General features: G+C 41.4%; 1 protein-coding gene across 2 annotated transcripts in view; it reads left to right on the top strand.

Annotated features, from left to right (window-relative positions):
• Positions 1-14737, top strand: part of THSD7B (thrombospondin type 1 domain containing 7B) — a 529845-nt gene that overhangs the window by 87813 nt on the left and 427295 nt on the right. For both annotated transcript variants that reach the window (XM_030580720.1, XM_030580719.1), the window contains exon 2: positions 1886-2050. In XM_030580720.1, the coding sequence (XP_030436580.1) occupies positions 1912-2050 (139 nt within the window). In that variant the 5' untranslated portion in view covers positions 1886-1911. The remainder of the gene's footprint in view (positions 1-1885; positions 2051-14737) is intronic.

Raw genomic sequence — 14737 nt, 5'->3', positions numbered from 1 at the left:
CCCAAAATGTTTCACAAGAACAGTTTGGATTTGAACTCTAGTCTCGTCACAGGCAAGTTTATGTTGGAAAGTTGCCTAGTGAGCTCAGGGTCTCTTGCAGCTTCCAGGGTCTGTGGCATTGGGGCAGCTCCATGGTGCAGAGCTCCAGGACCAGGGATCGTTGGATCGTGCCTAGACAACCTTGCTGTGCCAGGGATTCTAGGCTCTCTGCCTCAGAGATGGGAGCCTGAAAGCCCTGGGACTCCCAGCTCTCACCAACACTTGGCTCCCAACTCAGCAGCAAGGAGCCTGGAAACCCAGAGAGCCCCACCTCTCACATTTGATTTCTTATCTCTTCTCTCCCCCACCCTCCTTGAATTTCTTTTTGGCTGAAACTTGCAGTTTTTATTCTGAAATGGAACAAAAACTTTTTTGGAGCTTCCACTGGTATGGAATTGAGGTATGTGTGTCACTCTCTCTCCTGAAGTCGTCTCATTTGCAATGCACTGGATCCAAATCCTTCTTCCAAAGAGTAGGGTGCAGAGCCCCTACCTCTCACTTCTATACCAGGCCCGGTTGGCTTCTTGGGCTTGATTAGCCCAGTGCAAACTTGCTTACAAGGCCACTTATGGTCCTTTGTTTGACCCTGTAAGATTTAGGATTTAGCTCTAGACCAGGGACTAGGATTTTCTTTTTTCCTTTCAATTTAGGGTGCGATGTTTGTTCTTGAAATTGAAAGTCTAGGTCCTAACGTTAACCCCAAAACATTGGGAAAAGTCCATGAATGCAAGCGTCTTACATTGCCTGCATTACTTTGCCTGTGTAAAAAGCTCAAGTTGATATCTTTACAGGTTTCACAATGCAGCTAAAATATAAAAATGAATTAAGCTAAACAGATACAACAGTGTATCCTCCACAGCAGTTAGTCAATATCTGATTAACTATAATTACATGAGTTTATCATGATAGAAACTGTTTGAGTAATTTCAATAAAACTCCAAATTAAAAGATTTAGTGTATATCCACTATTTTCAGGTTTATCTTTGACTTCTTATCAAGAACCATACTGTGTATTATGTATTGTAATAATGCTGCTTTTTTATAAGGCTGGAAATGTAATGGAATTTCAGAACTAAACTTCTAATATCTGATAACTTTAATGAAAGGCACCGAATGATGCCAATAACATGTTGCAGAAGAATCTTATCACTCTGCTTTCCCTGTCCCAGTGGTGAAACTTTGACATATGAAATGTGGGACTAACGATCAGGTACAAATGTAGGAATTCAGGAAATATAAATGCAAAAGCTAATCTTGTAGGAGAAAGAGTTTAGATTACATGTATAATGTTCACTTTCAAATCAAAATTCAGTTCTTAGTTCTAATGCCATTTTTTAATTGTATCATCTACATACAGTATGCAGAAATGAACTGGCAATCCAAATCTTGTGTCTGGAAGTTGGGATTCATATCCAGAGCTGAATTTTGCAACTTGAATCTGTCTCCATCCATGGTTTGTTTAATTATAAAATACCAGATATCATGGATGATGGACATGTTAAAGATAAATAGATTGAAGAGAGAAAAAGTGTTGCATAAGGCTCTCACATGGCATGTGGCGAAAGCCTTGAATTTTAAAGCTGTGACACTAGCAAATTGCTTTTTAGGAATTCACTAAGGGCATTGGTAATGGCCACCATTTTGGCTGATACCTAGAATTGAACCAGGGGCCTCCAGAGCTAAAAGTACATATCTCTACATGTACCATCTCTAAAGTACCCACATAACAGACTCTGCTCCAGAGAAGGGGTTGTGCAATGTGTATTGAGTAGTACTGACCCTGAGTGCTCTGCTTTATTACTATGTATTTTAAGCAAACTAATTTTGCCTTTTCTTCCAAATCTAGGACTAGAGAAGACAAGAGACTGAATTATGTTTCTGAGGGATCTCTGGGTTTCTGCTCATTGGGCATGGCAGGGCATGAGGAATATCTTGCTTTTACTTGTGCTGTCAATGTTGCAAACAACTGATTTGGAAGCTAGGAAAGATCATCAATTTGTCTGGAAAACAGGTAGGAATCAACATATTCTTTTATTCACTTTCTAGTTCCTATGATTTAAGAAGTCTGTTACCTATTCCTACTCTGACTTAGCACTATAAGAAATTCTCAAAGAAAAATGTCCTAATAGTATTTTCATGTAGTTTTATTTATTTGTGTGTATATATACATATATTTTCCCCTCTACTTTAGTTTATTCCATCTTTTTGTTCACTGAAATGCTGTACCGTACAGTGACACTTGGTATAGTCTGGGTTTTCATAATACTATCACTTGAACAGAGGCAGCTAACAGGAGACTTTGTCCTGGAAGGTGGTGGCACTTAGTGAGTGGTGCTTTTGCTCCATCTGTGGGTTCTCTGTGAACAGGCTGCATAGCTGGGCCATGAGGCCTTGGGTAAGCAGTTGAGACATATCTGTCTGTTGGTGCCTTGGTAAAGGCCATGAGGCTTGGAGCTTTGATCAGATCCAGTGTTTGAAGTCCTTGAGTGGTCCTTTGTTTCCTAGTGGTGAGGGATGGAACTGGGCTAAACAGAGAGACTTGATATAAAACACATCTTGCTGGGTGAATTGGAGAGCCACAAACAGGGGCAGCTAATAGGGGAGTTTCGGAGATAGTTGAGAGCAGGAGTGTGAAAAGCTTTGCTTCCAGGTTCTGCTCCTACATGCAGTTTCAAGATGGCCAGTGATGGAACTGTGAGTGTCCTACAATGGATGTGCGTTATTTTATTTCCTGCCTGAAGCCAGAAGGGACATACTACACATGAAGTGAAAGCCGGTGCTGGAGAAACTTCTTGGACTGGACAGGCAAATAGAGACACTATTGAGAAACAGAGAAGTTGAGGAGTTCCTAATCAGCCCAGTTCAGGAAACATCAAGTACACCAGGTTCAAGGAAGAAAGAAGCTGGCCACCAAGGAGTTGGGGAGACAGAAAGCCAGAAAGAAGGCCTGGCCATTCATACCTATCGGAGGCAAGAGGTCACATCTACATTCTTCGCAATTTGAGACAGAGGAGGGTAGGTGGACTGTGGCTACTAGAGAGAAGAGGAAGCTTTTAGCTGTATGGAATTCCTCCTGGTCAAGTCAGTGGTGTCCAACCCTTTTACACACACAGTCACTTTTTGAATTTAAGATCAACTCAGGAGCTGCACCGCCCCACTCACTCCATTTTGCCCTCACTCACTTTCACCAGGCTGGGGCAGGGAGTTGGGATTTGGGAGGAGGTGTAGGCTCTGGGTTGGGGCCAGGATTCAGAATGTGGGAGGGGTCTTCAGGCTGAGCCTGGGGCAGGGGATTAGGGTGCAGGAGTGAGGGGTGCAAGCTCTGGGAGGAAGTTTGGGTGCAGGGGTCAGATGGTCACATTGCACCTCATCTCATAGAATCCACTGGACTGTTCATGAATTTTACTTTTTATTAGTTTCGTTTGTGGTTTATAGATCCAAAATCCTTCAGGGATTGTCACAAATCAGTGTAACATTCTCAACTATGGGGTGTGCATTGGCTGAGCCTCGGGCATGGGGTTAGGGTGAAGGAGTGAGGGGTACAAGCTCTGGGAGGGAGTTTGGTGCAGAACGGGGCTTATAGCTGGTGCAGAGTTTTGGGGTGCAGGAGAGGGTGAGGGGGGTGGGCTCTGGGAGGGAGTTTGGGTGAAGGAGAGGGCTTCGAGCTGGAGCAGGGGGTTGGGATGTGTGTGAGGGGTGCAAGGTGGAGACTCCGGCTGGGAGGCGCTTACTGCAGAAGGCTCCTGGCTGATGGTGCAGTGGGGCTCAGGCAGGCTTCCTGCCTTCTTTGGCCCCACGCTGCTCCTGGAAGCAGCTGGGCTGCTGGCATGTCTCTGCGGCCGCTGGGGGAAAGAGGAAATGTGGGTCTCTGTGCGTCACTCACTCCTGCAAGCGCCGCCTGGCCAATGGGGACTACAGGGCTGGTGCTGGGGGCAGGGGCAGTGTGTGAACCTGCAGCCCCCACCCAGGGGCAGCAGGGATGTGCCAGCAGCCAGCCTCTTCTGGGAGTGCCAAGGGGCCACGGCAGACAGGCAGCCTGCTGAGCCCTGCTGTGCTGCCAGACTTTTTAGTGGCCTCGAGATCACAATCAACTGGCAGAGACTCCAGGATCGACCACTGCTTCAAGTTGATACCAGGTCCTCAATGTTTAAACTGTAAAAGATACCTCTTAAGAACCAGGGGGTCTAAGGGAAGGGAAAGCTGTATGAGACATGCCTGTGCATGGTAGCTAAGCCCAACCTCTAAGAATCAGTTTTGCCCATAAAGAGTTTCCTCAACTGTCCAAGGAAGTCCGTCAATCCTTGCTGGAGGTTCAACACTCAGAAGAATCAAAAGAACATTCTGCAAAGGATAAACAGACAACAGGATGGTGTACTGTCTTTCCAGAATCAAGACATGAGACATCACTCACATGAGATTGGAGGAATTTCTGAAATTAATGGGCAAGGATCCATTTATGGGCACTAATGACACTTATTCAGCCTAAGTGTGAGTATCTGTCTTGCATACCTGGGGGTCCTCACTCCCAAATTAACTGTGATGCTGTGGCTGATCTAGAGGCAAATGAACCCTGCCAAATCACTACATGTTAAATTGGAAACTCTAAATAATACCTAACCAACAGATCACACAATGTTACTTGTCTATACGAGGTAGAATTCCCCTGTGTTGGTTGCAATTAGCTTTTTAGTTTGGAGATTGTCATCTACAATATTTAGAAACATCCAAGGATGTTTTACTACTGGCAATACGAGACCTCCTATAAAATAAAGTCCAGACTAGTGCTTATTTTTATTTATTTATATATATATGCACACACTTGATGCTTTAACAGGGCTTATTTCACAAAACTGAAAACAACTGAGTCAAATCAACTGGGAGAAGAATTTAATCAGAAGAATGTGAATAATTGGGAATTGTTTAAGGACTTAATAGATGATAATAGATTCCTCTAGCAATTGAGGAAAGAGGCTGAATTAGTTTTTAAAAATGACCTGGTTTAGAAGGGAAATGAAGGCAGCTACAAAAAATAAAAAATGAGAAGTTGATAGTAAAGACTATAAATCTGAAGCTAGGCATTGTAGAAAATTAATAAGGAAAGCAGAGAGACACAAGTTGAAATCTATGACCAGTATAATTAAAGACCATAAGAAGGAGCTTTTAAGTGTGTTAGGAACAAAAAAGAATTCTGACCATAATATTGGTCCATTACTAGATGGAAATGGTGTAGAATTATCAATACTAATGCAGAAAAGGCAAAAGTGTTCAACAGATATCTGTTATGTATTTTGCGGAAAAAATAGGTGTAGTCTCATCATAGAGTAAAATCATTCTTTCCATTCCAGTAGTGACTTAGGAAGATATTAATTACACCTGCTGATTTTCAGTAAATTGTGTGATGCTGGAGAATTTCCAGAAAATTGGAAGAAAGCTAATGTGCCAATATTTTAGAAAGGGTAAATGGGATGACCTGGTAATTATAGGCCTGTCAGCCTGACATCAAGCCTCGGCAAGATACTGGAGTGGCTGATACAGGACTCAATTTAACAAAGAATTAAAGGAGGGAAATATAATTAATTATGTCACAGGTATGAGCAACTTCATCTGTATTCTTCCTCCTCTGTGGTCCAGCAAGGGCACCACGCTTAGGCTTTCAGCTTCCCAGCAGTCACCTTTCTTGGGCTGAGACATGTCTCCCTCCCTCCTGGCCAAGGTATTTCCAGGCTGCACAGTTCCTGCCTAGACTGAATTCCCCAGCAAGTCAGACTGTCTAAGCAGGCCTGCTTTGCCTTCATCTCAGAGGCTATAAACAGTGTAATTGCCCACAGTTAAGTTACCACTTAGGTCTTTCTAAACAAGCATGTGCATTCTTAAAGTAAAGGCATTACAGAGCATTAAAAGCAATAAAAGAATGTAGGTGCATGCCCAAAGGTTGCCAGAGATCACCTCAGCTCCAATGAGGTCGCTGGCAGGTGAACTGTTCTTCAAACCCCAAACAGGTTTTTTCTGTGGTTACAAGTTCATAACACCTTTTGCTCAGAATAAGCAACCCCAAGAACAGGTCCAATCCTTCCCAGGCAGGACTGGAGCCCTGCCTTGGACAGAAGGTCCTATCCATTTTATGGCTCAGAAAGCAGGCCCCGAGTCAGTTTAAACTCAGGTTATTTATCCAAAAGTCCTTTCTTTGTATGCTGGTCTCTAGAGAATCCATTTTGAACCAGTATATGCAAGTATCTCCAGGTGGTGGTACCTTTTTGGAGGTGTTACCACATGAGTGAATCTAATCCCACCACACTGTTCTTTGTTCCTGGAGGGCTGTGATCCCCCTCCATAGGGTAACCAGATAGCAAGTGTGAGAAATCCAGACAGGGGTGAGGAGTGATAGGCGCCTATATAAGACAAAGCCCCAAATATCGGGACTGTCCCGATAAAATGTGGATATCTGGTCACCTTCCCCTGCCCCCAGGGACTTGCATACAATCCCTGCCCCACAATGATATATAAACTTAATTCAATAACGTTTAGCTTAATTCAACAAGGTTTGTTCAGAAAATTGCCATATTTGTCACCCTTGATTGGCACTCATTATATTACTTTCCTTTATTTTTTTTGTTAATCAACATGAGTTTATGGAAAATAGATTCCGTCAAACCAATTTGATATGAGATTACACATTTGGTTGATAAAAGTAATAGTGTTGATACTGCTTTCTTAGACTTCTGTTAGGCATTTGATTTGGTACTGCATGACATTTTGATTAAAAAATGATAACAATATGAAATTAACATGGCACACATTAAATGAATTAAAAGTTGGCTGACTAATAGGTCTCAGTGTAATTGTAAACTGGAAATCACGATGTGTGTTCCTAGTGGAGTCCCGCAAGAATCTGTTCTTGGCTCTATGCTTTTTAACATTTTTATCAATAGCCTGGAAAAAAACTGAAATAATCGCAGACAAAGTTTTGCAGATGACACAAACTGGGGGAGTGGTAAATTATGAAGAAGGGACAGGTCACTGATTCAGAGTGAATTTAAATGTTTGGTAAATTGGGTGCAAGCAATCAATATGTGTTTTAAAACAGCTGAAGGTACATGTATACATCTAGGGAATAAAACGTGTAGGTAATACTTACCTGATTGAGGAAGTCTATCCTGGGAAGTAGGCTCTGAAAAAGATTTGGGGGTCATGGTGGATAGTTAGCTGATGCTGTGGCCAAAAGAGTTAATGTGATCCTGGGATGCATAAATAGGAGAATCTGGAGGAGGAATAGAGAGGTTATGTTACATCTGTATTTGGCACTGGTGCTACTACTGCTGAAATATTGTACCCAGTTGTGGTGTCCACAGTTCAAGGAGGATGTTGATAAATTAGAGAAGTTTCAGGGAAGAACCACGATAATGGTTAAAGGATTTAAAGACCTGCCTTATAGTGATAGATTGAGCTACTTCAGTCTATTTAGCTTAACAAAGAGAAAGTTAAGGGTTGACTTGATTAGTCTATAAGAACGTACAAGAGGAATAAATATTTAATAGTTGGCTTTTCAATTTAGCAGAGAAAGGTATAATAACATCACCCAATGTCTGAATGTTGATGCTCAACAAATTCAGATGAAATACGATAATGGACTAGGTGTACAACAGGTCCGATCCAGTATCCTATGTTCCTTCATAATGTGTTTCTAAGAGAGAGTCACAAAATCTTAAGTGTTACATTTGAAAAACAAAACAAAAATCCTCTGGTTCCCGTGTAATGTTGTACAAATGGTTTTTGAATTAGCTTTGCATGATGGGGTTTGCAAATCCCAGTCCAGGGTTTAGGCAGGGGAAAGGCTTTGGAGCAGTACAGGATCTGGTTATCTCCGCACCTCAGGCACTGCTGAGCTTGATCCTGAGGAAAGCAGCAATATAAAGACAGGTCCAACAGCCCAGGGAAAAGGGAGAAGGGAAGCCATTTCCCTGGAGAAGCACTGCCCTGTCACAATGGGAGAAGCTCTGACTGAGGAGTTCTGGCAGTGAGTCTTCCTCCTCTCCTTTGAGACATCACCCAACTAGTAGGAAGAATCCTGAGTGCAGGCAGCAGAAGGTCACCTTGCATCAGCTCTGAGACTCAGGGTTTTGAAGAAAGGGACTATAATTAAACAGCTGTCATTCTGCAAACTGAGGACCTCATAGAAGAACTGGGTGTACAGGACAACCTTGGATTGAGTGATTATGAGCTAATTCAGATTAAACTAAATGGAAGGATAAGCACAAACAGGTCTGCAAATAGAGTACTTGATTCTAAAAGGGAAACACTTAAAAAAATTAAGGCGAATAGTTAGGGAAGTGAACTGGACAGAGAAACTCAAGGGGCTGAATATAGAGGAGGCTTGGAATTACTTTGGCCAAGTTGCAAGAAACAATCTGAAGGCTGCATCCCCAGGCATTATACAAGACACTGGTGAAACTTCATCTGGGATATTGTGTACAGCCTGGTCTCCCATATTTAAGAAAGATGAATTCAAACAGAAACTGGTGCAGAGAAGGGCTACAAGGATGATCAGAGAAATGGAGAACTTACCTTACGAGAGGACACTCAAGGAGCTTGGCTTCTTTTCACTATCCAAATGAAGGCTGAGGGGAAACATGATTGCTCTGTATACATATATCAGATGGATAAACACAAAAGGAGAGAGAGGAGTTATTAAAGTTAATGGCTAATGTTGCATAAGACCAAATGGATATAAACTGGGCATCAACAAGTTTAGGCTTGAAATTAGATGAAGGTTTCTAACCATCAGAAGAGTGATGTTCTGGAACAGCCTTCCAAGGAGAGCAGCGGGGGCAAAAAACCTAACTGGTTTCAAGACTAAGCTTGGTAAGTTTATGGAGGGGATGGTATGACATGAGTGCCTACAATGGAATGTGGCCCATCTGTGACTGCTATTAGCAAATATCTCCAGTGGCCAGAGATGGGACACTAGATGGGGAAGGCTCTGAGTTACTGCTGTGACTTCTTTCCCAGATGTCTGTCTGGCAGGTCTTGCTGACATGCTCAGGATCTCACTGATTTACATATTTCGTTGGGAAGGAATCTTTCCTCAGGTCAGACTGGCAGAGACACTTTCTCAACTTTTGCAGTGTGGAGCCATGGGGCACTTGCTGGTTTGAACTAAAGTAAATGATGAGTTCTCTGTAATTAGAAGTCTTTAAATCATGATTTGGGGATTTTAGTAACTCAGCCAGTGGTTATGGAGGAGTGGATGGGTGAGGTTCTGTAGCTTGCAATGTGTAGGAGGACAGAGTAGTTAATCACAGTGGTCCTTTCTGGCCTTCAAGTCTATAAGTCTGAGGCATTGGGTATGGTCTGAAGTGGCCTGGGGAAGGTAAGCAGGATGTGGGAAAGTGGAGTAAAGGTCCCAGGTCCCCCTATTTACCTCACATTCCCCTATACCTAGCCCCAGGATGTGTAGGACTAGGAGGTTACCAATAAGGAAGTTGACCCAGCTGAACCCAATTTTTGGTGGTCCTGGATATACTGAACCAAAAGAGACAGAGAAACAGCAGAGCCTGAGAACTAAGCCTGCTGACCTAACTGACATCTCCACTGTATTTTGGAAGGTGGGATACATAAGAACAAAAGTCCTTCAAGTTTTTACTTTATTTCTGTCCAGTTCTGAAATGCATTGTACTGTAAGTCTTTAGTGGTGTACATAAAACGTTCTTAAAATGTCAGCTTCACTTGATTCCAATTGACAAAGAATTATTAAACCCTTGAGGACCTTAGAAAATATGTTATAGAACTAGCAGAAGGATGGTTCAGTGGTTTTCATGAACATGCACTTTTGTCATGAAACTCCAATGAAAACAACAGAACTGTTCTTATCAGAGTGCATGTGCCTCAGCGATTGATAAATATATCCTTTCCAAAGCAGAAATTTTTAAAAAAATATTTTTTAGCAGTCAAATATTTAAGATCCATGGGTTAAGTTTGATACAGTCAATCCTAGGCTGCAGTGTTGCAGTAACAATACTGCAAGATCTCTATTGTGATGCTCTGTGGTGTTTATGGCTAAGAAAGAAGCACTTAAGTTATAAGCCTCCATTTTCAGACTTTTAAAATTCTGTGGGGAAAATAAACCCTGCCCCATAGGCTGAAATGTCTTCTAGTAATCCAACTGGTGTTTAAATTAAAAAACAAAACAGAGTATGGAAAAATACCCTAGTGTTTTCACTGATTACATTTTCGGACCCTATTTTTTTTTATGCTGAGAACCTTTCAAAAGATATGGTTTTAAAGCATTGGACACTAAAATTAAATGCAATAAGGTTGAAAAAGAAAAACGGAATAAGAATAAACATGCGCACATTCTGCCCTCATGAGAGTGCACATGGCTGCCCTTGGTGTGCATCTCTAATTTGTATATTTAGCTTTACATGCATTTATGTACAGGTACAATGAATCACATTCTCCTCCCCAAAGGAAATATTTGGCAAGAGTAGGGAAGGGAGAGAACCTGCCTTCATGCAATGTTGCTAAAGTTGTAAGACTTGGGACTGGAATAATTTCGCTGGAATTACATCATTGGTCTATGGTTCCCAAACTGTTATGACCCCTTTCTACATATATAGTATGGCCTAGTTTAGGTATCTGCGGACTCATAACTTTGAATTTATTTACTGTTGTAAATCCTAAATTTTAACTACAATGTTGCTTTAGCTTACAGACACTTCCTGGTTTGTTTGTTTTTTGTGTAATTGTCGGGTATACTTTCCCGACTTGCACAGAATTCGACTTACGCGAGGTGTTCCAGAACAGAATGTTTGAATAAGTCAGGGAGCATCTGTACTTGACCTTGTGGAGTGTGGTTGTGGAGTGTGGACACCCATATGCAGCTAGGGTTGCCAAGTGTCCAGTTTTCGACGGGAACGCCTGGTCGAAAAGGGACCCTGGCGACTCTGGTCAGCACTGCTGACTGGGCTGTTAAAAGTTTGGTTGGAGGCGCAGTGGGATGAAGGCAGGCTCCCTGCCTGCCGTGGCTCTGCATGACTCCCGGAAGCAGTGGCATGTCCCTCCTCTGGCTCCTATGCCCAGGGGCACCTGGGGGCTCCTCACGCTGCCTCCACCCCAAACGCCAGCTCCGCAGTTCCCTCCTATACCCCAAACCCCTCATCCCCAGCCCCACCCCAGAGTCTGCTTCCCCAGCCGTAACCCTCACCCCCTCTCGCATCCCAACCCACTGCCTCAGCCCGGATCCCCCTCCCACACCTGAACTCCTCATTTCCGGCCCCACCTGGGAGCCCACATCCCCATCCAGAGCCCTCACCACCTTCCACACCCCAACCCCCTGAGCCAGCCCAGTGAAAATGAGTGAGTGAGTGAGGGTGGGGAGAGTGAGCAACAGAGGAAGGAGGGGATGGAGTGGGGGTGGGGCCTTGGAGAACGAGTGGAACGGGAGTGAGGCCTTGGAGGATGGGTGGGGCAAGGGTGCTTGGTTTTGTGCAAGTAGACAATAATACAACCCTCAGACAATGTTACGTATACACTTGAATAATATGCATCTATTTGTGTGTATGTGCATATCAACTGCAGTCTACTTAGTAAATTAATGCAATATTCTTACACTAAAAGAGATTTTAATAACTTGGATTTAACTCTCATGGTTTGTAATTTTGATCATTTTGACCATTTTCTTTAAAAAAAAATCACCTTTAGGGTAAAATTGTTTTTCTAAAGAGAATTTTGTACCATATAAAGTCATGGGGACACACGTGAGCTCCTTATAGGAAGTAAAAAACCTGCATGAAATAAACACTAAAGTGGATAAAACAGGGGGTTCCTTGCCTAGGTGCTAGGTTGAGTGTCTTATGAAAGTCCACGCATTGTAAAACTGGGCTTTGTGGGCCAAATTAAGCCCTGGTGTAAGTGAGTGCATATCCATTCAAATAATATAATTGCAACTAAATTTGGCCCCATATTCCTAAAATCTAGGAATCTGAATTATGACTTTCATAGGGATTATACAATTCTCTTCTCTTAGCTAGTCAAGACTTCCATACTTAAATTTAATATAAGTTGCTGGCCTTTCTTATTCAGAATAGAAATTTTTAAACTGTGGGTTTCTAGAGAGGATACATTAATATAGCATTGCACTGAGGATATCTGTTAGTTTCAGGATGCCGCTTGTCACCATACTTGTAATGTGACCACAAGCCTACTCATAAAAGCAATAATTATACCAATTAAATTACTCTGCAAATTTTAATGGCTGAATAATTTTCTAAAGCTTCTCAATTGCTAACAAAGCACTGTTAGTGATAGAATCTGGCGAAAATCTTATTGCCTTTAAATACTTGTTAATTAATAGTGTTCACTGTGATATCCAATTAGTGATTTCCATATTTCATCATGTTAACTTTCTTCATCTTTTGAACAGTCCTAAAGTATATGTATACTTCCTTTAATGCAAATATGGCTGTTTTTTAACAATGACAAATGAAACATTTTATTAAGTTTAAATATTCATACCCTTATGAATCTATAGTGCAGTTTTTACTTGGTATTTGAGACTGTGAAATGAAGATCTTGGTCTAAAAATGTAAATCACTACAAATATTTCCCTATTTTTAACAAGGAATGGGAATAGCCAATTATGGGTTTAAAATGGCTGACAAAATTCAGGGATTAATGCTAGTTCACAATACTCCTCTGTATTTCCTGGGGTTTGCCATGTGTTCCTGGAACTTCAGGGTGCAATTTTATGGCCATCAAGAAATGTCACTAGTGGTGCCTTTGACTCCACATTTAATCCTCAAATTTGTAACATGTAATCTGAGTCTACCAAAGGTGTTTGTGGAAATAGGGGGAAGGGATAGCAAAGGCACCCTTTTCAGATGACAATTGGAAGAAGTTGTATCTTTTTACAACATAGAACCAATAGTGATTTTAGGAATGAGTTCTCTCTTTCTGGTTAAATGTTCAGTGCACTTGGGAATGTTTTCTCTCTCTAGTCTAAATGGAAAGAGATCTACCTAAAATCAAGGAAGGGTTTTGTGTCAGATTTAATCCAGGATTCAAAATCTTTTGTACAAAACAGATTACACCTACTAGTCCTAATCCCCTTTTGTTAAAGACCATCCCTTTGGCCTAGTGACAATTTGCTCAGTTCTTCTTATTTCTCTAGAATCAAGGGGTGAAGCCAATGGGAGTTTTGCCATTGAGTTCAATAGATCAGGCTATCACCCAGGGAGTCTATTTGCTAGAAGACCAGGACAAAAATATCTGGCAGCTGAAATTAGTGCACTAACATGAAGAGGGCAGCTGAAAGAGACCAATATAGTTGGAGAATTCTTCAACACTTAAAGTCAAAGACTATCATCACTGAGCCAAAACTCTTTGGCTGGGAAACCCACTTCAGTGACACAATAAAAATAAAAATATTGACAAAGGAAGAAAACCAACTATATTAACAGTCTGGGAGAGAGAGTGGTCTGACAAAAACTTGAGGAATGTGCCAGGTAATGCAATTCTAACAAATGTAGACCATAGACAGTTAGGCCCATTGTGTTCCTCATCTGGAAATAATGGAGATTCAGTTAAAGAGAGAAATACTCACTTTTCTGAATGGAGGAACTTTAAGAGTCAGCCGTCATGCTGGAAGAATAATTTGCATTGTAGGTAATCACAGAAAACAGATTTAATCCTGAAGAATATACTATTAATTTGCAAGTCTTTGTAGGTTGCAGGAAGCCAAGGTTCGTGAGACCCAAATTTGATTGCCAAAGGTGACCAAAAATCTTCCTTTATTTTAGAGTTGTTACAAACATCTGAGAGGAACACACACACATACACACACACACACTGCTAACCTCATTAGCCCTTCAGGAATAAACTATAATGGAAAAGTTATGATATCCACTTTATAGGTAATGCTCTTCTAATGAAAGAGGAGCCTTTGAACTATTAGCGAACATGGGTGATGCAGTTATGGGCAAGAGCAAAAAGAACCTCTTTTGTTTAATTTTCAAATGATTCTGCCTCATTTCCCAGTGTCTTAATTTCAGAAAGATCAGGTGCTAGTTTGAAAGTCCTTTTGACCTATTTGTTAAAAGACACTTTTTCATCTAAATGCACCAAATGTTAAAAGGGGTCTGAATCTTTATCTTTGAAAGACTGAATCTCAAACCTACTGATAAGGGGTTCATTCCTTATGAAAATTAGAGAACCACTTATCTTCTTAGGGATTATTGAGATACAAGTAATAGTCTTTCACAAGATGAGAATGAAAATCCATCTAAGATTATCAGGGCTCACCACATGAGGGAAATAAATATTTTAAAATTACCTTTATATAGTGCCTATTGTGGGGGTTTCACGGCACTTGAGATTCAACTAAGTAAGTGTGCTGCTTAGCAATTTCTGCTTTTGACCACTGTATTCTTGAAGCAGTTCCTGAATTCATGCTGGTCTCCTACTTTTCTAACCCCCAACCCTTTTTAATTTTTTTAACAAGGGTGCCACTTTAATGCTACAATCCAAACACATACTGGAATAAAACAGAGCATTGTTTCTTATTTGCAATTTGAATTCAGTAGGTTATGTTGAACAGTATGTTGTAATGGTGTCAGTTATCACTATTAAAGGGTGAAATTAAGCCTTGGATCCCATTTTTCAGCCATTCATAATCTTCACCATATTTCTTTAGGATTGAAAGTTT

Source organism: Gopherus evgoodei, chromosome 11, assembly GCF_007399415.2.
Source record: "Gopherus evgoodei ecotype Sinaloan lineage chromosome 11, rGopEvg1_v1.p, whole genome shotgun sequence".
NCBI lineage: Eukaryota > Metazoa > Chordata > Testudines > Testudinidae > Gopherus > Gopherus evgoodei.
This window is presented reverse-complemented; position numbering and strand designations above follow the sequence as displayed.